This window comes from Alexandromys fortis, unplaced genomic scaffold (genome assembly GCF_014885135.2).
Source record: "Alexandromys fortis isolate MF-2015 unplaced genomic scaffold, M_Fortis_MF-2015_v1.1 scaffold_184, whole genome shotgun sequence".
Taxonomy (NCBI): domain Eukaryota; kingdom Metazoa; phylum Chordata; class Mammalia; order Rodentia; family Cricetidae; genus Alexandromys; species Alexandromys fortis.
The window spans coordinates 2703146-2728495 of record NW_026068125.1 but is presented as its reverse complement, the minus strand read 5'-3'; the positions used below and the strand labels follow the sequence as shown (position 1 = coordinate 2728495).

The 25350-nt window shown below is 36.9% G+C and overlaps 1 protein-coding gene across 1 annotated transcript in view; it reads right to left on the bottom strand.

Annotated features, from left to right (window-relative positions):
- Positions 1–1088: 1088 nt before the first annotated feature.
- Agtr1 (angiotensin II receptor type 1) overlaps positions 1089–25350 on the bottom strand; it is a 96707-nt gene continuing 72445 nt past the window's right edge. Inside the window, exon 2 of the mRNA XM_050125752.1 lies at positions 1089–3118. Within this exon, the coding sequence (XP_049981709.1) occupies positions 1992–3071 (1080 nt within the window). The 5' untranslated portion in view covers positions 3072–3118 and the 3' untranslated portion in view covers positions 1089–1991. The remainder of the gene's footprint in view (positions 3119–25350) is intronic.

Below are 25350 nucleotides of genomic sequence, written 5' to 3'. Positions count from 1 at the left end.
GATGCCCTCCAGAAGAGTTCCACAATAGCCTAGAATGGAGTATAGCAAAGGTTTATATTTGGGAATGAACTTACAGAAAGGGTAGCAATTTGCAGCCTTCTCCATGCATGGGATCTAAAACTGAATCCAGTAGCCAAGAGACCAGCACACACTTTTTGTCTGCATTTATAGTACACGAGACCACATTCAAAGTAGGCTGGAATCTTAAAGGCTATTGGCTGAGGGAGTTCCCACAGGAAGAAGACACTGAGTAATGTCTACAACTAGATATTCTTTATACTCATTTACACAAGAGGATGAGAAATATGGCATATCCATATTCTTGAAAGTTCATATTAGTTAAACTTAAAATGCTGAAAAAAGCTTTCAATTTGGTGATTAGCTCACAACATGAAAGAATGTCTTTATTTGATAACAATCAAATATACAATGATTGAGAAAAATATATTACTATAGAAAGCAACTGTGCTATAATCCTGAGTGAAATGCATAAAGATCTATGCTTATTATGATTCAATGTAATAATTTATGTATGTACCTGAGCATAGAATATCAGAAGTAATAGAATTGAAATATTAACATATTCAACTTTTTGTTTACATTGGAGCACTGAACAAGACTTTTATTTTATCATTTTCATATCTCTCCTAAATTTCTTACAGTGTTCATGTACAAATGAGTCAAATTCCAATATTAAAAATTATAGGTAAAATAATGTATTATTTTTATTATAAAGAACATAAAGTATTCTGTTATACAGAATAACTTTGAAAATTTCCAAAGGATATGTTCATTTCATGATACTGATTATAATGAAGTGTTTTCTTCTAGATCTTTTTAAAAGTGAGTAAAAATATATAGTGTCCACTGAAATGGCTCAGTGGTTAAAAGTTCTTGTCTCTAACCCTGATGATTTAAGCTGAATCCAGGGAACCCTCATGCAGACAGACAAAACTGATTTCCCCAAGTTATCCCCTGAAGTCCACATGTGTGCTGTGGTGTGTATGTGCCCTACAATAAATAAATGTGATAAAAATGTTTAAAATTTATAACTATACATATTTATATAATATATAATTAAATCAAACTTAAAATAATATTCATCTTTACTCATGATTTAATTAAAAATAAATCAGTGTATATTTTAAGTAGTGAATATTAAATACATTATGATAAATTTATTTCAAAATAAGTATGTTTTCTAGATTTTAATCAAACAACAGCTTAGAAATATAGTTTTACATATACACATAGAATATGTACATTTTTAGAACAGTAAGACATATTTTATGACAAATCTGCTTAACAAGGACTATACAATTCTCAGATGTGAAATAAAACTGGTCTGCCTAGGGAACACAAACCCCTGAGACAGAATCACACATGGTTCAACTTTGGTGTATGACTGTTATAACACCATTATATAGGTAAGCTGTTTTGTGGGCACTGTTTGGGCAGTATGGATTCTCAAACTACTAGTTGAACTCCACAAAAAGTTTTGAAACTTGGTGAGTATGGCCTAGCAAATCTTAGGAACAATGATGTCATAGTCTTTAGTAGCTAGATAGCTGGAAAGTTTTTCTGTCCCTCGGAACTACTGAGTTCTCCCATCTCCTTTTTGCCTATCTACAGATTTAACACATTCTAAATAATTTTATGTGGAAATACAAAAGTAACAGAATGAGGGGAAACAGGAAACATTGCTTTTCTGCCAACACATGTTTTTTTCAAAATCAATAGTCACTTAGTTTCTGAAATGTCCTTAGAGCAGTTATTATCCCGTCGATGAGAAAGGTGGTGAACAGTAGTTTCGCTCCTATTTGTCTTAAAGGGACACTTCAGCACTTCAGAGAACATGTACAGTCCAACAAATCTGGACTTATCTGCCTTGATGTTGAAAGGGCTGGAGATTCCTTTTATAGTAAGCTGTCTAACCAAATGCTGCTCTGACTTCTCTCAGGGGATCACTTCACTAGCAAGCTTTGAACCCCTCATTCCACCTCAAAACAAGATGCAGGCTTCTTGACTGATGAGCTCATGTTATCTGAAGGGCGGTATGAAAGAGTGCTCACTTTTGTCGACAGGCTTGACTGAGACTTGGCCTTTGGGGGAATATATTTCAGAAGCTGGAGGAAATAGTTTTTAAATTTTTTTCCCAGAAAGCCATAAAACAAAGGATTCAGGCAATTGTTAAAATAAGCTATGCAGATGGTGATAGGCATGGCAGTATCCACGATGTCAGCGATTTTACAGTTGCGGATGATGCCCAGCTGAATGAGCACATCCAGAAAAGTGAATATTTGGTGGGGAACCCAGGAAAAGAAAAAGAAAAGCACGATTGCCATAATTATCCTAAAGATATCGTCATTTCTCTGCTTGTTCTTCTGAATATCGTAAGCCTTCTTTAGGGCTTTCCAAATTAGAGTGTAGCTGGTGAGAATGATCAGAAAAGGGAACAGGAAGCCCAAAATGTTCTTGGTCAGTCCCAGCCCAATGGGGAGTGTTGAGTTCTGAGATTCATAATGGAAAGCACAAACTGTGATATTGGTGTTCTCAATGAAAAATACATTTCGGTGAATGACTACCGGCAAACTGGCCAAGCCAGCCAGAAGCCAGATGATGATGCAGGTAACTTTGGCCACCAGCATTGTGCGGCGGAGGCGAGACTTCATTGGGTGGACAATGGCCAGGTAGCGATCAATGCTGAGACAGGTGAGCAGGAAAACACTGGCATAGAGGTTGAAACTGACACTGGCTGAAGCGATCTTACATAGGTGATTGCCAAAGGGCCAGCGATATTCCATAGCGGTATAGACAGCCCACAGTGGCAAAGTCAATAAAAAGCATAAATCAGCCAGGGCAAGATTCAGAAGAAAAACACTAGCCACATTCTTCAGCTTCATGTAAAAGTAAATGACAATCACCACCAAGCTGTTTCCAAATATTCCCACCACGAAGATTATGCTGTAGAGAGTAGGGATCATGACAAAAATGTAGTTGTGCCTGCCAGCCTTGGGACAGTCATCTTGGATTCTTTTAATTCCATCTCCATTGGAGGAGTTAAGGATCATGTTGCTCTTTTGGGGTGAGTTGTTCTCAGACACTATTCAAGACACACCTGGAGAAAACAAAGATTTATTTTTAAAAATTGAAGTTTCTGTTGTAAAAAATAATGTTAATTATCAATCACAACTTCAGTAATTCACCTTTAGTCTTTGGAAAAATATTAGATCATAAATCTCTGTAGGTTGGTAAATTTTAGTTTCCAAGTTGCCTTATAACAATCTAAGCATTGGTAATAACTACCAAACTAAATTAACCATTCTGAATGACTTGAGAGCTGTTACTGGGCTGAGCAGGTCTGATTAACAGATCTTTTACCTTAAGAGTGTGGTGCATACATATCTTATTCTTTAAACAATTTATTTCATCTCTCAATCTTTGTTTGGCATTCTTCCTTATGTAGTCAGCTGCTGTTGGTCACTGTAGGAATAGATTTAAAAGAGGTAGTAAGAAGGGTTCAGTGTTTTGGGAAACAGAATTCCTTCCATGGTTTTCCAGGCTGCTTTAGGATGAAACTATTTATTTTTTTAAATTCCTAACTCAATCTACCAAAAGACTTTTTTGGACTTTCATTCCTAGTGTCTTTTTCTGGACTTCATGCTGAAGTTAACTATTTTTTTTAATTTGCTATTTGGGTAGTAAGAGTGTCAAATGAACAGGTTAGGCTAGAATTATTTCCAAGACATATCTCTAGTAAGAATTGGAGGACAGTTGTTTATTGTAATCAGATGTTTAGATGCTTGGGAAGAGTTCCAAGAGACTTTTGTGGATATTTTCCCAACATTTCACATGATCAAAATTCAAGCTGTTTACTTATGTGATTTTAAAATTCCATACATTCTGTTTTATGTAAATCCACCAGGAACATTGATACTCTCTGTAAGAGTAGCATAGTAAGGTGTGGAACAGGAGTTCTCTGAGGTGAGGGTAACCTGGCAGGCAATGGTGTTAATTACACAGGTTCTGTCATGATGGCATAATCAGATTGCTACAAGCATTTGGCAGTGCATTGTGATATGGCAGTGCACCCTGGAGAAGAAAAAGAATGGGGATATAGTTCTATTGTTCTTTTCATTATAGACGTGTTTGGCATCCACACTCTTGTCTATCAAAGTACAAAGCAGGAAACTTCAGTTGCTCGATTTGAGAAGATAATGGTCTAGAGAAAAAGAGATCTTTTTATATTTCTGGTAGTTAAAGCTATTGTCCCTCTTTATGTGTCTAGTTCCACTCCCATTATCTTTCCCTTTGCATTCAGCTTTATATAATTTAAACCTCTTCCTCCTTTAACTGATTTTATGAATTACATATAAGCATATCCTACTCCATGTGTCATATTTTCTGTGATGTCTTCTCAACTTCTCCAAGCGGTCTTGGAACTTTGGACATGTGTTTTGACACTTTGAGGATCTTGGCATATTCTCCCCACTTGGCTAATGGAGGTTGGGTTATTAGACAATGCATGAGCAAATGGCAAGTGGTTGAGATATTCTGAGTGTTCAGGCCTCATCAGCTTCATCTGCTATAATTTATGCTCTTGCTCATGGAGTCTCATAGAAAAAATACAGTGTCAACTTGACAATATTGACAGGAAAATGAAAACAATGGGCAGAAAAGCCATAGATGTGCAGTTTACAAAACAGTACAAGTTGTAAGGAAAAAATATTTGACAGAACCCATGACTCTGAGGGAAATAGCATAATTATTTCTCAGTCAGGAGGAATTCCCTTTGCTTTGCTTTCATTATAGTTCTGGAACTTATGCCAATCTAAAAGTATAATTTCATTAGATAAATATTCTTTATGAAAGTCAAGTATATCATAAAACTTTTATGGGCTAGTAGTCATTCATACCTTAATAGGGATTAATTTACTTATTGGTTATTACTCTCAGATGTAGTTGGAAGTAGCTGGACTTTGTTCAGGAAAATACTTAGAAATGTCAAAGTTAAAAAATGTTTTAAAAATGAAAGAGGCCAAAGTGAACTCTATACCAAGAGTTGGAATATTTGGTTTGGCTTGAGGATAAGGACAACAAAAAATAGAAAGACATTCCCTTAAAGTATGACAATCCCTTGGGTGCCCTTAGTTTCTAGAACAAGAAAAAAATTCTCCCCTCCTCCCTCTTTACCCTCTTGACCCTGCTTTGACTCACATAAATCAGTTGGTTCCATTAATTTTGTTTGGAGTAAGTAAAATTGTACTGACTAGTCTGAGATTACTCAGTTTAGAACATAAAGGGAAAAGTCTGCATTTAAAAGGACAAATTTATTAAAATGAATTTGGAATCCAATTTATGAGCTGTTTCTCCTGCACTTCAGTTGATTTATATTGTGTTATCCGAGATGAAGGAACTACAAGTGAGAAAATGTCTCTAAAAGATTGGCCTGTAGGCAAATCTGTAGGGCATTTTTCTTAATTAGTGATTGATGTGGCACATTGTAGGTGGTGCAGTCCTGGGCAGATGGCCCTGGGCGGTCAAGCTGGTAAGCAGTACTCCTCTAATACCTATAAATCAGTTCCTGCCTTCAGATTCCTGCTCTGACTTCCCCTGGAACATGGGCTACAAGCTGTAAGATGAAATGAACCCTTTCTCACAAGCTGCTTTGTCCATGATTTTTCATCTCAGCAATAGAAACTTTTGACTAAAACAGAAAACATCCTTGGAAATTTTATTGAGGTCTTGATTAATTAATGAGTGTATTACTTGAAAGACTCTAGAAACAGGACAGAATATACTAATCAGACCATGTCCACGAGTATTTGAATAATGACTAAGACTTATTACCTAACAAAGAAAACACATCTCTCATACTTGAGGCTAGAATACAAGGAGAAAAGAACTTTAGGGGACAAGAAAAAAGGATCATAAATATGAATAGATATATTCTGCAAGCTCTCACTTATCTACCACACTCCCCAACACTAGCTATGTTCACGTATCTTGTCGAGTATGCAAATGGCACAGCAGAGTCTTCTTCCTTTACAGTGCTCACTTCTAGCAGGGGAAACAAGCCCTCGAGATCCAATCATCTTCATTGTGTTCCAGGTTATGTGAGAAGTTCTCTGTTCATAGTTGACCCAGGTTGGTGAAAAATGTAGGTCATGCCAAGGGAGAGGAACTTAGAGAAAGCATTTATATTATAGAAGGTATGGAAAAAAAAAGAATAGTAATAACTTAAAAGTAGCAATCTGGCCAGTCAAAAGGTAGTAGAGATGAAGCTCCAGCTTGTACTTTTTTCTCTTTATGGATGCCTACAACACATCTATGGGAATTGGCTGCTGTGAATTTACAGATGCTGAATAACTTCATCAAAATGTTGTTCCAAATATGCACTGTTTTTCTGAATGGAAGGGTGCAATGAGGTTCTCTGCTCTTCATTCATATTATTTTGATAAGCCTTCCTAGGGTAACATGGAGTTTTAAGATGAATGAAAAATCAAACTGTCAGGTCTAAAGGAAACTGTTTCTAAAATTTCAAAAGAGAGGAGGGACAAATCACTTTCTGTGGTACTATTAATGTACCAAAGTGCATGTTGGCCTTCAGGCTCCTTCAAGATACTTCAAGAATCCATTACACATTCCAAAGGCCAGACGAGGATCCTAGCCATTCTCTTCTCCTCCACTACCTTAAACTGTCCAGCTCATGGGTTTTCCTTAGCTACTCATAACCCTTAAAACCCTGCTTTTTAAATATGCTCTCTGTCTCCCTTCTACACTCTTTTTTGTTTACCTTTCTCTTTCTTGTTTTCTCTATCTCTTCCCTCTTTTTGTCTCTTCCTCATTTCTCTATTATTCTTTATCACTATTTCTGCTTTTCTCCTGCTTCTTTCATGACCAGATCCAGTCTGCTTGGCCATGTTCAATCTCTCTCTGTCTCTCTGTTTCTCTGGCTCTCTGTCTCTCTCTGCTCTGGACTCTCCTATATACCTCTGGTTATTATCTCTTTCATTATCCACAATAAAAACCTGTTAACCATGCATAGAACAACAGTTTATATGGAACTCGTGTGATAGGTACCTATAGTAGTGTTGGGCTCTTTTTACTTTGAAGCAAAAAGGAAGCTATTTGGGCAAGAATCTCAAGGAGAAAAGACATTATTAAGAAAATGAAAACTGTAAGACACAGAAAACAGCTACATTTCTGTTCTCACCCTCTGAGCTGGTTTCTGAAAATTAAGAATGCTGACAATAGTAATAACCAACTGTGTATTAAGGGATAGTCAGGCAGAAATAGGGTCACTTGGATGATAATTGAGTATGGTACATCTCATGAAGCTGGAAGAAAGGACTCTGCAGATTTTTCTCATACAGAAATGAGAATGAAAACTATTTGATAGAGAAACATTTAACCTCATTTAATCATTACACAATAGGTACACATATTGAAATACTGTAGCACCATGGATACAGTCATATCTATATTTTTTGGATTTATGTGGCAGCTAAATTTTTCAATAAGGATTAAAGAGTCAAAGGAAAGCCTGTTTAATTTTAGGTCAAGTTATTGCCTTTGATGTATACAGGAATTTTATGTGCCATTTTTCAGTAGTCTGGGGAAGAAGGGTTTGGAGCAGAAATAGATCAATTTTTGCCCCTTCAAGAACAGTGAGACTCTGGTTATGTCATACAATTTCTCTGGATGTTAGCCTTCATCTCATCATCTGTAAGACAGAAAATGATCCGCTCTGAACACAAAACATACAATTAAATGAGATTGTGTGAAAGTAGTGGGCATTAATTTCAAATGGTGTTTAATAAATATTTTCCTTGAAACTATTTACTGTTTTTTTTAATGCAAGGCAAGCATTGACTCAGAACACCTATCAGTAAGGAAACATGAGAGAACACAAAACAGGTTTATCAGTGGTAAATTTCTCATGTTTCCTGTAAAAGGTTTAAAAACTCCAAGCTGTTTTTCAAGGAGTATGGGTAAAATGTAACTGGAAGCAGCTGGACAAATTTACCATGAGTCAGATGGGACCTTCAGTCTGCTTGCTCTTGTATGTATTTGTATTTCTTCACATTTTCCTTGCTTCTCTGAAGCAAGCAGAAGACAAAAAAGAATATTCTTTTATTTTAATATAAAAAAGTCTCTAATACTTCTGATCAGACTGTTAATACTTTAAATTTTTAGACAATCCAACACCTGTCTAAATAGTGTGCTGCTTTATTTTTATTGAGTTTACATTCTAAAGAGAAAATATACTCCATAGTTCCCTATGCTAATAATGATCGAGGTTAGAGATCCAACAGTTGGATTTTCAATTCTTCTTCTTTTGGAATAGCTCATATATAAAAGAAATATAGCTGTTTACAAGTAATTTGCAGTTTAGACAGTTCAATAAACCATCCTATTCAAAACCCAGTTTTCTGTCCTGTGTCTGTTTTACAAATCAGACATTAGAAAGCAGCCCTTTCTTTTTCTATGTGTCCATCTTCTCCAACAACATTTCAAGGAACAACTGTCAGTAATTATTCTTTGTGAGTTCACTAACTCATAGAAGTTGGCACTAAATTTTTGTCTCTATTAGTTTCTTTAAAAAAGAAAACAAACCTGTGTGGTGGTGGCACATGCCTTTAACCCCAGCACTCAGGAGCAGAGGCTGGCAGATCTCTGAGTTTGAGGCCAGCATGGTCTACAAGGGTTAGTTCCAGGACAGGCTCCAAAGCTACAGAGAAACCTGTCTCAAACAAAAGCAAAAATGAAAAAAGAAAAGCAAAATAATGCTGTTGTGCCTTCATTATTTTCTTAAGCATGCTGACTGTGTATGTCTGAAAGCTTTAAGCTTTATGGGTGTGTGTGTGTGTGTGTGTGTGTGTGTGAGAGAGAGAGAGAGAGAGAGAGAGAGAGAGAGAGAGACCTCAAGCATACTGACTATGTATTAAGAATACCTGTCTGAATGCTTCAAGCTTTGCATTTGTGTGTGTGTGTTTATGTGTGTATGTGCGTGTACATGCATAGCATGCAAGTGGAGGTCAGAGAACAACTTAAGAAACTCCATTCTATGTAAATCCTGATGAACTAACTTGGGTCATTGGGCTTGGTGCCAAGAGCCTTTATCCACTAAACTATCTCACTGGCTCAGACTCTATGGAAGGAAATGCAGGAGTGACTTTCAATCTGGGATATGAATATTGATAATAGTAAAATATTAATCCCATATCTTAGTTTCTCAGAAATAAGATAAATCCCTTTATCTGGAAAACCCTAGTTACTTTGAATTAACCTGTCCCAAGTGCCTCCTCACAATTATCCAACTCCCCCTTTTTTTCCTTTCTTTCTTGCTTGCTTTCTCTCTCTCTCTCTTTCTTTTTTCTTTTTTCTTGAGACAAAGTTTCTCTGTGTAACAGCCTTTTTTTCTTCCTTAGAACTAGCTCTTGTAGACCAAACTGGCCTTGAACTCAAAGATCCATCTGTCTCTTCCTCCAGAGTGCTGATATTAAAGGGATGCACCACTACCACACAGCATATTCCACACTCTTGGTTGCATTTTGCTTATCTTTTATTTAAAAAAGAAAAAGATAATGTTAGCGATCAAATATATGGATGAAGTCTAAATATTGTGCTTAAAGAAACTTTCCCTTTGTCACACTATTTTTTTTTTGCATAAAATAGTGTCTGTATGTTAAGCAGTGAGAAGTGAGAGTTCAGAATGGGTAAAAGACCTTAGCATAAATCCCGCTACACCGACCCTCATTAAAGAGAAAGTGGGAATTTCTATAACCAGTAGCCTAAAATTTACCTGCCCACTTGAGAGTGGCCTCTTATACTATTTATGCCAATGTAAAGCACACATCCAGTGACTTTGCTGGTGTGGGATTCGATTGCTGTTCTATGTTTCAGCAGAGGATTGTGACTTGTGAGTCTACCCCTAAATAAATAACTCTCTTTTATTCTCAATTCTGAGCTAGTGTGGGATTTCTTTAAGCATCCTTCTTCATCTGGCACCCCACGTGGATTCAGACTTCACATCTACTGGGTGGACAGCCTCTGACTTCACATCTACTGTGTGGACAGTCTAAAGTCCAGAAAGTATTCCAACCCTGCCCACTTAGCTTGCTTTTCCCTATCGGTCTTTTGTAGAACCCCTGCCACAGCATTGCTAACTGCATGTGGCGACTTGGAAACTTCCCAAACACATGCACGTCCCCCACCCCCATTATCACATTCCTTGCTGCATTGCATCTGTTGTGCAGCTTCCAATTTGTGTTCCCTGCCCATGAGTTCTGGGCTTCTTGCTCTGAGTGTGAAATTGATTTAAATGCTTTTAATTTGTCAATCAAAACATATTTCTCAGTGTTTAACAAGTACCAAGGTGGAAATCTAAAGCAGATCAGGACCATTCTGGTGGTCACCGGCTGCATTCCTGCTTGTAGCGACTCTGCAACCATGACACCTGCTTGACAATAAAGATTATTACACCTAAAACAATTTACCAGATCTCATAACAGGTAATTAATAAATCAATAGGGCAGACTACATTAATATTGAAACTGTTAATGAATTTTTTGCTAATACTATGGATTATATTCTGCAAGGCTTATATGGTTATACAACCATTTATTGGATATTGGGACTCAGTTTTTTAGTTCATATTATAACCTTAAGAAAGAATGTGGAACTGTTAGAAATGATACAGTCTTTTCAGGCTAATAATGAATAGCTAGTTGACAGGATTAATACCATTGAAAATCAAAAATCACATGGAAAAGTACTATTGAAAAGAGTAATGTTAATTTGACAGACAAAATTGAATCCATGTCTAAGAGATATTGAGAAATTATCTAAAAGAATTCATACTGTTGGATTTGATAATCAAAACTTGTTAAAAAGTTATGATAAGTTAGCAGATAGAATATCTCTCCTAGATGGCAATCTGTACACTATCCAAATAACGTCTAAGGATGAGGTATTATCTTTAAAGGAGAAACTTAAACTTCAGACTTTGGAATCACATACATGTGCAGAATGAGGACCAGAGGATGAATGGATATATATGCCAGGATATTCAGGATTTACAAAAGGCAATATTAAAAAGTTTTGAAATGATTAAGGAAATTATTGGAGCTGATGAACAGGGAAAGAAGGTACAAGGACAGGATTCAATATCACCAGTAGCTGACAGAGATGATTTAACTAGGGTTTTAGCTTCTTACCCTGTAATCTGCTCCAACAAAGCCTCGAGTTCAAAAGGCCCCAAAGCAACCAAACAAGGTAGATGGATACCTATAGAAATGAATGCTCTAAAAGAAATTAAGCAAGCCATTGTATCTTATGGCTTGCATTTCACATTTGTTAGGGATATGATAAAGGCATGAGCTTCTAGCATTAAGGCGGCACAACATGACTGAATTCAGTTAGTTTCAGCAGTCTTGGATGATGGACCCCAGTTGATGTTTAGATGCTATTTCAAGGAAGAAGCTAAATTTTTAGAACAACATAGAAAATCAAAAGGAGTTGAGTTTCCAAGATGAAATTCTTGGTGAGGGCACTTATGCTGACCCATGGGTTCAAGCCCTTTATGATGAATAAATCTTGTCTCTATGCCACAAATCAACCTTAAATGCTTGGGAAAAGATTCAAGAACTAGGAAAGTGAATTAAATTATATACCAGGGTTAAACAGGGTTAGAGAGAACCTTTAGTGGCTTTTTACAAAGATTAACTAAGGTTGTACAAATAGGAGTAACAGACCCAGATGCTAAATGAATACACATTAAATCTCTGGCTTTTGAAAATGTCAACTTAGAATGAAAAAGGATACTTGGGCATTTAAAGGTAAGATCAGCACCTATGGATAAACGGATTTTGCATAGAACATTGAGACATTTGACTATAATACTGAATCTTGGGTAGGAGAAGCAATTTCCAAACGAATGAGGAGCATCAAAATGTGAAATGTTATAATTGTGATAGAATATGATATCTGAGAAGAGATTGTAGACAAGAAATTCCTAGAAATAATGTCACCTCTGAAAATGGCAAGAATGGGAGGACAAAGGTCAACATTGTACCAATGAATGCAGATCAACAAAAGACAGAAAAGGCAACCTGATACCATTGGGAAACTCCTTGAGGGGCCTCTTGAAGGCCCCCAAGCCAAAAGTAACCCAATCATTTCCAGTCACTGTGGAGAACATGTCTCACCAGGAAAATTAAAAAAAAATCCAGAGCCTTCTGTAAAAGACCATACTGTTCTAGATGGTGACATAAACATGGAGGATAAGCCAAAAATTCCAATAGGAAATAGGAAATGTCTGGCAGACTTCTATAAATGATCAAAGACTAAAGCTGAGTGTGTATAAATGGTACTGTATTTATTGGTTTGGTAGACAGAGGTGTGGGTGTGAGTATCATTCATTACCTCAGAATCTTGGCATCCAAATTGGCCTCTTCAAGAGGCAGATGTTCAATTATTAAAAATTAGGACCATATCTCAAGTTAAACAAAGCACAAGATGGGTTGGCTGCATACGGCCAGAAGGTCAGAGAGGGAAGCTGAGGCCATATATGACTAATATTGCAGTAAATTTATGATGTTGTGACCTACTGCAGCAATAAAATACCCGAATTAACATTCCTGTAGGCCCAAAAACTCATACTTCTGGGAAGGATATTATAAGGTACTATACGCAAAGGTCACCAGCCATTCATGCTGTACATGAACATAAAGCAATTAGCAAGTCTTTAGAGGTACCAACAGCCCTAACTTTAAAATGGTTAATTGAGAAACCAATATGAGTTAAGCAGTGGCTTCTAGCTGAAGAAATGTTGCAGGGCTTAGAAGAGCTGGTACAAGAGCAACTAGATACTTACCATATTGAAGAATCAACCAGCCCTTGGAATTCTCCTGTATTTGTTGTTAAAAAGAAATCTAGAAAATGGAGAATGGTCATAGATCTAAGAACTGTCAATAAGGTAATTCAATCTATGGGCCCTTTACAATCTGGAATTCATCTACCTTCTTTATTAATAAAAGGATGGCCTCTTATATATATTGATTTGAAAGATTGTTTTTTCACTATACCTTTACAAGAAAAGGATAGAGAAAAATTTGCCTTTACAGTGAGTACTTATAATAATTCTCACTCTACTAGGAGATATCAATGGATCTTCTTCCAACAAAGAATGCTCAATAGCCCCACTCTTTGCCAATACTTTGTAAGTCAGCCATTGGAAATAATATGAAAGCAATTTCCTAAGTCTATAATTTACCATTACATGGATGATATTTTACTATCTGATTCTAACATAGATACTTTAGAAAAAATATTTGAAAAAATAAACTTTTGCCAAAATGAAGACTACAAATTTCTCCTGAAAAAAACACAGAGAGGAGATTCTATCAATTATCTAGATTATAAAATAGGTTTACAGAAAATTAGAACACAAAAGGCACAAGTTAGGAGAGACCGATTATGGATTCTTAATGACTTTTAAAGATTTTTAGGCGACAGTTCCAGTCTATGACCAGATATTGGGATATTACCTGATTTAATAATTCATTTAAACAAACCTTAGATGATGATAAAGACTTGAATAGTCCCAGAGTATTAACAGCTGAAGCAGAAAAGGAATTGACAACTGTTGAGGAGAAATTACAGGAGGCACATGTGGTTAGGGTGACCCAAATCTTAATTATATTCTAGTCATATTGCCCTACAAAATTTCTTCTACAAGAATTTTAATACATTGGGTATCTTCGAATGGATTGTTTTACCACATAAACCAAGTAAAAATTAAAAACTTATGCAGAAGAAGTCTCTGAATTAATTATAAAAGGTAAATTGAGACTTCATCAATTAGCAGGTATAGACACAGAAGAGATGATAATGCCTTTACTACTGATAAAATAAAAAAGTTATGCAAGACAATGAACCCTGGGAAAGAGCTTGTGCTATTTTGGGGGGAGAAATAAATAGCAACTATCACAAAAGCTTTAGATTTAACCTTATAAAAAGAACTTCTTGGATTCTTGCCTGAATTTTACAAGATGCTCTAGTAACTGGAAACTGTGCATTTTTTTACTGATACAAATAAATCAGGGAAGGCAAGTTACATATCAGAAGAATTATGTAAGGTGAACAAAGCCCTTGTAATTCTGTCCAGAAGGCAGAATTACATGATATTCTTATGGTGTTGATTTCAAAGAACTTCTTAATATAGTGATTGATTCATAATATGCAGAAAGAGTTGTCCTGCATGTTGAAACCACTGAATTTATACCAGATGACACAGAATTGACTTTATTATTTATCCAAATGCAAGACATAATCACGAATAGGCTTTGTTCTATATGCATAACACACAGCTGATCCCACATGGGCTGCCACATCCCCCAGTGCTAAGCAATGTAGAAATTAATCAATTATTGATTGGAAGCAAAGTTTTAAAGAAAAAGTTTTCTATTACATGGCAACAAGCTAAGGAGATTATAAAGAGGGGTCCTACTTGGTCTTTCTATAAACCAAACACTGCTACCTGCTGGGGCTAGCCCAAAGGGTACTCAAAAGGAATGAAATCTGGAACATGGATGTGTTCCACTTTGCAGAATTTGGGAAATTAAAATGTGTAAACCATTGACACTTATTCAGGTTTTCAGTGGGTAACTGATTTGACCTCAGAAAAAGCTGATTCAGTAATTACACATTCATTAGAAGTTATGACCATCATGGGTATACCTGCATGAATAAAGAAAGAAAATGGCCTGGTATATATCTCTAAGAAAATGAAACAGTTTTTTTGCTTATTATAATATTATGCATATTACAGGTATACCACACAATCCTACAGATCAGGCAGTTATAGAAAGATCAAATCAAACTATAAAGTATATGCTAAACAAACAGAAAGGGGTGGAAAATACCCCCATAAATAAATTACATAATGTTTTATTGACCTTGAATTTTCTTAATTCTAATGAGAATGGGACAACAGCAGTAAAGAGACATTGGATAATATAAAAGTCTGCTGGATTAAATCAGCCAGTGTATTTCAAGGTTGTGTTGATCTCACAATGGAAGCCAGGAGATGTGCTACATTGGGGAAGGTGTTTTGCTTTTGTTTACACAAAAGAGCAAAAGCTATGGATACCATCAAAATTAATTAAGATTCTGCTTGAAAAAGACAAACTTCTGGAGAAAGAGAAATGACAATATTACAGGTGGTAAGGAAATCTCATAGGTGTTAGGCAGGGTTCTTGTCAGAACATACTCATCTTCAAAAAGTAAAAAGACCATGGACATCTAGCTATTCTAAAGTGGAAAATATAATTATCCATATAGGAGCACCAAGCAAAGAGAATTTTGACTTATTAGGAAAGGTCATCTGAGGGTAAGAATCTCAAAAACACAAGCACGAATATTAAACATGATTCACTTAAAAATCAAAGCAATTTTGGAGTTGGGCACTGGCTCTGTCCTTCTTCAAATCCAAGCATGCTATTAAAATAAAAATTCAGAGTTTCTGCTTCATGTGAGGAGCTATGATACGGGACAGAAAAAGAATTTAGAAAAAAATTACTTTCTTCATACCTCTTTTTGTTTCTATCATACTTTCATTGAATATGTATTTCTGTATATGTCTATATAAATGATGATTAAGTTTTCCACAATGAACAATTAATTTTCCTGCAGTAATCTTTGAAGTTTACAGGAGTAGGATGGGGCCCCACAATAACAACTCTACCTGGTTGATATGATGTCATGATGCTGGATAGCTCTACTATAAGACCTGTTTGGGGTACAGCTGCTCAAGTTGGGTTCCAACACATCTTTTACAATGTTCTAGCCATAACTTCAAATAAGAACCTCAGAAAAACTCTACCAAATACTCAGAGACAATAATCTTCGAACTTAATCATCATTTTACTTTCACTAGACCCCATAGAAAGAAAACTGCCCCTGTGACAGCTGGAGGTGATTCTAGAAGACAATGTGCCCTCTCCCAACAAAGTTTGTCCTCAGGGTTAGGGACATGATTTAGTGGTTGATTATGATTAGTGTAGGGCTCAGGATTGGGGTGGAAACTATGTAGGATCAGGGATCTCTTTGAAATAAAAGGAGGGAATTAAATGGGATAATAGATTAGTATGAGCTTACTCACACAAATAATAGTGAGTAATAAAGTGAATACCCACGAGCTATTATTTATAGGCAATGTACATTGGTATGGATTCTTGTATATTGATACAAACTTAGATTATTTTGAATATGTTCCTATTTTGTCTATAATATTTGTATATCTAGGCAAAGATATTTTGTCATATTTTATGCATGCTTCTACCTCTGCTTAAAACATTTTTCTATATTGATATAATTTTAGGATATATTTATCATATTGCAATGTACATTTCTACCTCTGATCAAGATACTTATACATTGTTTACATTTTGAGGTCATTGTCCTCATTTGTTGCACAGTTGATTATTGTATAATATTCTAATATGAAGTCTTAGTCTTTAACTTATATCAGTATTAAGAATTTTAGATCAACAGTCATCTATGTTTGTCATACTTAGACTAATTAGGTTCTTTAGATACATAGAGTTTGTATTCTCTATAGAGAGGTAATCTTCAAGACTTCAAAGACTTGTAGAATATGGCATTTAAATAACTTAGGATTCTGTTGACATGACATGCGATTGCTCCTGACAGCACCAGTCTACTCCTGAGAGAATGTTGAACACCAAAGACACTCCAGTCAGAGTTTGTTTTCTTCTTGGTACAATTAGCCTTTGGGCAAGGAACTGTCCATGCCTCAACCACTGACAAGGTACATGGTATCCAGAAATAGATAAGCAGGACACAAGGAAAACAGACTGTCAAATCTTGCCAAGACAGGGTAAGATGGTTTTGAAAATTTTTCTGCCTCTGAAAAGTCTGTCAGTTACATTAGGCCTTAGCCAAAGTTGGTTGCTTCAATACTGCAAATGAGACTTGGGGTGATTGTCCAGGTAGTCAATTATCTTTGTCATTTGTTGTACATATTTAGAAGTTGCTTGATTGCACTCCCTGCTTACTCAAGTAATATTATTTCCCTTCTCAGATTTTTGATGATGTTGAAGTTACTTTCCTCACTTGACTTGGCCAAGTTATTTATTATACAAGACTTAAACTCATTAGGATAAGATAATTATTGAAACATTTATCACATGTTTCTTGCTTGATATATTTGTTCTTATTTCATATGATTTTTTAGTAGGCTTAGAACTCTCTTATTTAAACAAAAGGAGGTACTATAGAAATTGATAAAGCCTTTAAATTACCTGCCCACTTGGGTGTGGCCTCTTATACCATATATAGCTTTAGTATGTGTCCAGCATGTTTTTCGGCATGGGATTCAGTTGCTGTTCATTCCAGCAGAGAATTGTGACTTATGAGTCCACCACTAAATAAATAACACTCTACTCTACTAATACTGAGCTAATGTGGGATTTCTTTTATCATCCTTCTTCAGATCTCTTCCTAAATATAATACCAATAGCACAGATCCCAAGTCAACAATTAGTAAGTGGGACCTCTTGAAACTGAGAAGCTTCTGTAAGTCAAAAAACATAGTCACTAAGATAAAATGGCAGCCTACAGAATGGTAAACAATCTTCACTAACCCTACATTAGACAAAGGACTAATCTCAAAAATATATAAGGAACTCAAGATACTAGACGTCAAATTACCAAGTAATTTCTTTTAAAATGGGGAACAGATCTAAACAGAATTCCCAACAGAAAAATTGCAAATTGCCAAAAGATACTTAGGGGATTATTAAAAATCTTTAGCCATCATGGAAATAGAAATCAAAATGACCCATCCTATACCAGTCAAAATGGCTAATATCAAAAACACTGATGATAGCTTATTCTGGAGAGGATGCAGAAAAAGGGGAACATTCCTTCATTGTTGGTGGGAGAGCAAACATGTACAGTCACTTTGGAAATGTGTGTGGTGGTTTCTTAGAAAATTGGGAATCAATTTACCTCATGACCCAGCAGTACCACTCTTGGGCATGTACACAAAGGATGCACACTTATACCAGGACATTTGCTCAACTATGTTCATAGTAGCACTATTTGTAAAGGCCAGAATCTGGAAACAACTTAGGTGCCTGGAAACAACTGAAGAATAAAGAAACTGTGGTACATTTACAGAATAGACTACTACATAGCAGTACAAAAAACAATATCATCTTGAAATTTGCATGCTAATGGATAAAACTAGAAAAAAATTCTGAGTGAGGTAACTCAGACCCAGATAGACAGACATGGTATGTACTCACTCTTAAGTGGATATTAGATGTAAAGCAGGGGATAATCAGGCTCTAGTTCATGACCCCAGAGAAGCTAAGTAACAAGGAGAAGCCTAAGAGAGACACACATTGATTGTCTTGGGAAGGGAAAATAAGATCTCTTGAAAAAAAAAATGGGAGTTTTGTAGGGGGGGGGAGGAAGGGCAGAGGAAAGGTGAGGGGAGAAGGAACAGGAAAATCTGAGGAAATGGGATAGTCAAGATGGGAAGGACAGAAATGTAGAGCAAGAGAGAGAGAGAGAGAGAGAGAGAGAGAGAGAGAGAGAGAGAGAGAGAGAGAGAGAGAGAGAGATTGAGAGAGCCATTATGGGCTAGCATGAAATCTGGGACCAGGGAATTTCCCCTTATTCCACAAGGATCACTCCAGCTAAAAATCTATGCAATAGTTGAGAAGGTGCCTGGACTGGCCTTCAGTGTAATCAAATTGATGACTACCTTAATTTTCATCATAGAACCTTCATACAGCAGTGGATGAAAGTAGATGCAGAGATCTACAGGAAAGTACTGGGCTGAGCTTTTGGAGACCAAAGTGGGAGTAGTGATAATATGAGCAAAGGGTTCAAGACCACTCATAAGTGGATATTACATGTAAAGCAAAGGATAATCAGCCTACAGTCCATGATTCCAGAGAAGTTAGATAACAAGGAGACCCCTAAGAGAGACATGTGTGAATTTCCCTGGGAAGGGAAAAGAGACAAGGTCTCTTGAAAAAAACAAGAGAGGGAGAAGGTAGGGTACAAGAGGAGGGGAAGAGGAAAAGGGGAGGGAAGAGGAGAACCTGAGAGAATAGGATTCTAAAGAAGATGGAACAACAGAGAGAGAGAGCAGGGAAAGAAATATCTTAACTGAGGGAGCCATGAAACATTGTCACTAGGGAAATTCCCAGGAATCCACAAAGATAATCCCAGCTAAGTCTGTAAGCAACAGTATAGAGGACGCCTAAACTGGCCTTCCCCTGTGAATTAGATTGATGAATATCTTAATTATCATCATAAAACCCTCGTCCAACAACTGATGGAATAAGATACAGAAATCCACAGTGAAGCTACTTGTTACCAGTTCAAGAAAGGGAGGAGCGATAATATGAGCAAAGGAAACAAGACAATGATGGTGATACCCACAGAAACAGTTTACTTGAGCCCCTGAGAGCTCACTGACTTTGGAGTGATAGCAGGGGAACCTGCATAGGAACAACCTAGGTCCACTGAATGTGAGGAACAGTTGTGAGGCTTGGGCAGTCTGTGGAGCCACTGGCAGTGGGACCAGGATTTAGCCCTAGTTATAGAAGCACATTGGAGCACATTCGCTTTGGAGCAATGCCTTGATCAGCCTAGATAAGGAGGGAGGGCCTAGGTCTTGATTCAAAATGAAGTGTCAGTCTTTGTTGCCTCTCCATGGACAACCTTATGCTTTCTGAGGAGTGAATGGGGGTGAGAAGGGTGAGGTGGGAAGAGGGGAGGGAGTGAGAACAGGGATAGCTATGTAAAATAAGAAATGATTACATTAAAATTTCTTAATGAAAAAGTTAAAACAAAACCTCATTTTAAAAGAAAAACATGACTAGCCAGGAAAGACAGTGATAATTTAGACCCTGCTGAAACTATAGAATGTATATGCATCACGAGTTTTCTGCTAGACATTTTATTGCCTGCATGACAATAATTTTAGGTTAATGCTTTCAACACACAACCATATAGCTATAATGCTTAAGTCTAAAAGCAGAAAATATATAATATACTGCATACATTTCCCCACATTGCTCAAATTTTTAAAAATTACAATAGGAATATTCTTTTAACCACAGTTTGCAGACCAACTCTGGACAAAGGGGAAGTTCAGATTGTGGCTTTCCCATTTGATAGGTGGGTGAACTTAATTCAGAATTAAATTCTCTAGGCTTCTGTCTCCTCAAGGGAGATTATACACTTACGAGATTCCTTGGATTTGTTTTTAAAGGATATGCATCTTTTGAAGATGAAATCAGCTTGGCTTGGAAAGCAGAATACATTATCAAGTCAGTTCTTCATTTATAATTTTAAATTCTAACCTTGCTTGAAGACAAGACATCAAAATTTTAATTATAAATATCAAAAGACTTTCAGTATAAATAAAGAAGTTCTACATATAATCTATATCGTAATAGTTTCATTCCTTTTTTTATAAAGTTACACTAAAAAAAAAGTTCTTTCTATGTCGAGATCCTAAGATAATGAAGTTGAGTTGACAAGTATGTCCTACCTGGATTAGCTTGTTTTATTCCATTTATAGCTCAAAGCTTGGAGGCTTTCTGGAGCCCCTGTTTATTTAATATTGCTACAAGGTGAAGGGGTGTGAAAATAATGGTTTATGATTGATAAAAAAAATTAAAAGCATGGCCTGCACATTATGATTTTATCCCACAAAAGCTGGGCACATTATGATATTAAAATAACTCGTAGGAAAAGGAACACAGTCATGGATTCTTTGTGGCAAAGTACAACTTCTTAGTTTTACAATTAGTAAATATGTCTCAGTTGCCTTGTTAAAAACAGAGGTGAGTGATGAGTAGGGATCTTCACAACAACATGAGGCTTCTGAAGGACTCAACCAGCAGCATTTTGAGAACATCATGACCTGCTGTCCTGAAAGAATGAATGTCATGAAGGACATTCAGCTTATATGATTTTATCATAGATACATGTTTTTGAATCAAGCTCTTGTATACATTGTTCTTATAAACTTTTAAATTTTTAGACATTTTATTTATTTTATTATATGAGTGCTTTGCCTGCACAAATATACTTGCATCACATGTGTGCAAGCCCTTGTAGTCAAATGAGGGAGTTAGATCTCCTAGACTGGAGTTATTGAGGTTTGTGAGCTGACATGGGAGTGCTCAGAATTGGACCAGTCCTCTGCAAGGGCAGCAAGTACTAACTGCTGAGACTTCTCTCTAGCCCCAAGTTTTGCTTTTGTTTTTAGATATTAAAATGGTGTGGAAGTTGTAGGGCCCAAGCAAAGTCTGACCAGGCTGGAGTTCCAGAAAATAATCTGTTCTTTTACTTACTCATTAGCCACCACTAAGCAGGAATTCAATCTCCTGCTTTGTCATTCCTTAATCATTACAAGGTGCAGAGATGGTTGGGAATGTCACCACCTGTTCTCACTTCTGCTTCATATTTACTTCAGGTAAAAAGTGAGAAGGATGGAAAACAAATACACATTGAAAATACAACCAACCCTTTATAAGGCTATTCAAGGGCATGTCATGTCAAATGAAGTAAAGTCAGCTTTCCACTTTAAAGATTGGGTAAATTTTTAATTTTTAAACTCAGTAGACTTTGTTATTATAATTTTAAGTATCTTAATAATTATTATCTTATTATTTATCGATTTATTGGTGTTTATATTACATATACTAAATTTTTGCATTCATAACACATGTGTGAAAACATCAGAGGACAACTTACAGGAGTCAGAGTTCTCCTTCCACCATGTGGACTCCAGGAACTGAACTCATATAACCAAGCTTTGCAGTAAGTACCTTTACTAACTAAGACATCTCACCAGACTGGTTGTAAGAATTATAATAAGATTTTTAATTAAAGATGACTGACATGTGGATGGTGAAAATTGTATAATTTGTTCATTAAAACTGTGACAAATGCTGAGGTACAAACTGATACTTTCAGGAAAAATCTAAATCAACAGATAGCATTTCTCTTCTTTTCCAACTCCATTAAAAAGTGTTTTTTTTTAGGAGGGGGTAATGAATATTCTGTTGAAGAACATTACTCAACTTCATATGGAAAATCAAAAAACTCAGAATAGTCAAAACAATCCTGTACAATAAGGAAACTTCTGAAGGAATCACAATCCCTGACTTCAAACTCTACTACAGAGGTACAGTCCTGAAAACAGCCTGGTACTTACACCTATCAGAATGGCTAAAATCAAAAACACAAATGATAGCCTTGCTAGAGAGGATGTGGAATAAGGGGAACACTCATCCATTGCTGGTGGGAATGCAAACTTGTGCAACCACTTTGGAAAGCAGTGTGGCAGATTCTCAGGAAATTCAGGATCTACCTACCCCAGGATTGAGCAATACCACTCTTGGGAATATACCCAAGAGATGTCCTGTCATACTACAAAAGCATTTGTTCAACTATGTTCATAGCAGCATTATTTGTAATAGCCAGAACCTGGACAACCTAGATGCCCCTCAATGGAAGGATGGGTAAAGAAAATGTGGAATATATACACATTAGAGTACTACTCAGTGGTAAAAAAAAAAATGATATCTTGAATTTTGCATGCAAACGGATGGAAATAAAAAAACACTATCCTGAGTGAGGTAACCCAGACCCAAAAAGAATGAATATGGTATGTACTCACTCATTAGTGGATTCTAGCCATAAATAAAGGACATTGAGCCTATAATTCGTGATTCTAGAGAAGCTAAATAAGAAGGTGAACCCAAAAGAAATCATACAGTTATCCTCCTGGATATTGGTCATAGACAAGATTGCCAGGCAAAAATTGGAAAATTGTGGGTGGATGGTGTGGGGGTAAGGGGAAATGGGGAGAGAAAAATGAGAAGGGAGGATGGGGAGAGCTTGGGGAAATGGGATGATTGGGATGGAGGAAGGGTGGATATGGGAGCAGGAAAGCAGATATCTTAATTAAGGGAGCCATTTTAGGGTTGGCAAGAGACTTGACTCTAGAGTGGTTCCCAGGTGTCCACGGGGATGTCCCCAGCTTGTTCCTTGGGCAGCCGAGGAGAGGGAACCTGAAATGGCCTTATCTTATAGCCATACTGATGAATATCTTGCATAACACCATAGAACCTTCATCTGGCAATGGATGGAGATAAAGACAGAGACCCACATTGGAGCACTGGACTGAGCTCCCAAGGTCCAAATGAGGAGCAGAAGGGAGAGAACATCAGCAAGGAAGTCAGGACCCCAAGGGGTGCGTCTACCCACTGAGACGGTGGGGCTGATCTAATGGGAGCTCACCAAAGCCAGCTAGACTGGGTCTGATGGAGCATGTTATCAAACTGGACTCTCTGAACATGGCTGACAATGAAGGCTGACTGAGAAGCCAAGGACAATGGCACTGAGTTTTAATTCTATTGCATGTACTGGCTTTGTGGGAGCCTAGTCTGTTTGGATGGTCACCTTCCTAGACCTGGATGGAGGGGGGAGGACCTTGGACTTCCCACTGGGCAGGGAACCCTGACTGCTCTTTGGACTGGAGAGGGAGGGGAGGATTAATGGGGAATGGGGAGAGTAATGGGAGGAGGGGAGGAGGTGGAATGTTGTAATAGGAGTGGCGGGGCTGCATCCCCAGCACCCCGGCCGCCTGCTAGCTTATGCCCTGAAATAATTACATGCACACTGTATTCTTTTAAACACTGCTTGGCCCATTAACTCTAGCCTTTACAGGCTAATTCTCATATCCCGATCAACCCATATCTAATAATCTGTGTAGCATCAGTCTTAGTGGGAAGATTCTAGCCTATGTCCATCCTGGGTCGGAGCTGCCCAGGAGAGAGGAGCCTGAAGTCTGTCTGAGGCGTCTGCCCAGAAAGGAGAGCTATTCAGTCTGAGCTCACTTCCTCTTCCTCCCAGCATTCTGTTCTGCTTACTCCACCCACTTATGTTCTAACAAATAAAATGGGCCAAGGCAGTTTCTTTATTAGCCAATGACCTTCCTCCATCTGTGGAAATTTTTAATAAAATAAAATAAAATTTGCTACATTAGAAAAAAAAAGACAGGAGGACCAATGGAATCAAACATGGATATCAATCCACACACCTACAAGCACCTTATTTTTTGACAAAGAAGCAAAAAATATTGAATAAAAAGGAAGCATATTCAACAAATGGTGCTGGCATTACTGGATATCAACATGTAGATGAATGAAAATAGACTCATATCTATGGCCATGCATAAAACTTTAATCCAAAGTGGATCAAAGGCCTCAAAATAAAACCAACCCCACTAACTTCATATAAGAGAAAGTGGGATGCCTTGCTGAGCCTCAATGCAGGGGGAGTGTCTTGGTCCTATCTCAACTGAATGTGCCAGGCTTTGTTGACTCCCCATGGGAGGTCTTACCCTTTCTGAGGAGTAAATGGGGAGTGGGTTAGGGGAAAGTGGGATGAGGGAGTAGGGGAGGAAGGAGGAACTGTGATTGTTATTAAAATGAATAAAAATATTTTAAAAACTAAAATAAAAATAAAAAACTCATTTCCAACACAAATATATGTTTGTATATATTCACCTCATGTTCTTTGCAATTTTGAAACATCTGCAGTTGCTCATTTCTAGGTAAATATTATGGCAGTTTAGAATCATCTATTTGTTTTTTTCTCCAATTAATTTCAATTCTTGCAGTCTGCAAGATGGGTGAAATTGCAAATAAAAATTAAGAGGGTGAGAGGAAGTGATCATCACATCTTCCTGTAGGAAAATATTTACAACAAACTTATCTATAGTAGAAAGCTCTGAAAGCATGTAAAAGTTTATACCCAGATCTTTATATATTCTTCATACTTTCTCATGGACAAGCTTCTGTCTTTTGGCCTTCAAATAAAGGAAGACAGAGTATATCCTTAAGATGACTAGCCATGGTACTGTGGAATAGGTCAATTAAATCTTGTCAGCTACATGACTTCAGCAGAAAGGGATGTACAGGAATCCAATCAAGTTTATTTATGTTGTAATTACTTTTTTCTATTATGAACATCTCCAGGAATCTGATTTAGACAAAAAAACTCCAAGGAACAATTGATAGTAAGAGTGAAACCTATTAAAAGTAGCATATTATTTCTGATTAGATGAGCATTTATTATAACCCATTTTTTTTAGTTTCTTTTTTTAATTAATTTATTTTTTTATTAATTAATTAAAGATTTCTGTCTCTTCCCCCTGCCGACTCCCCTTTCCCTCCCCCTCCCCCAGTCTAGTCCCCCTCCCTCCTCAGCCCAAAGAGC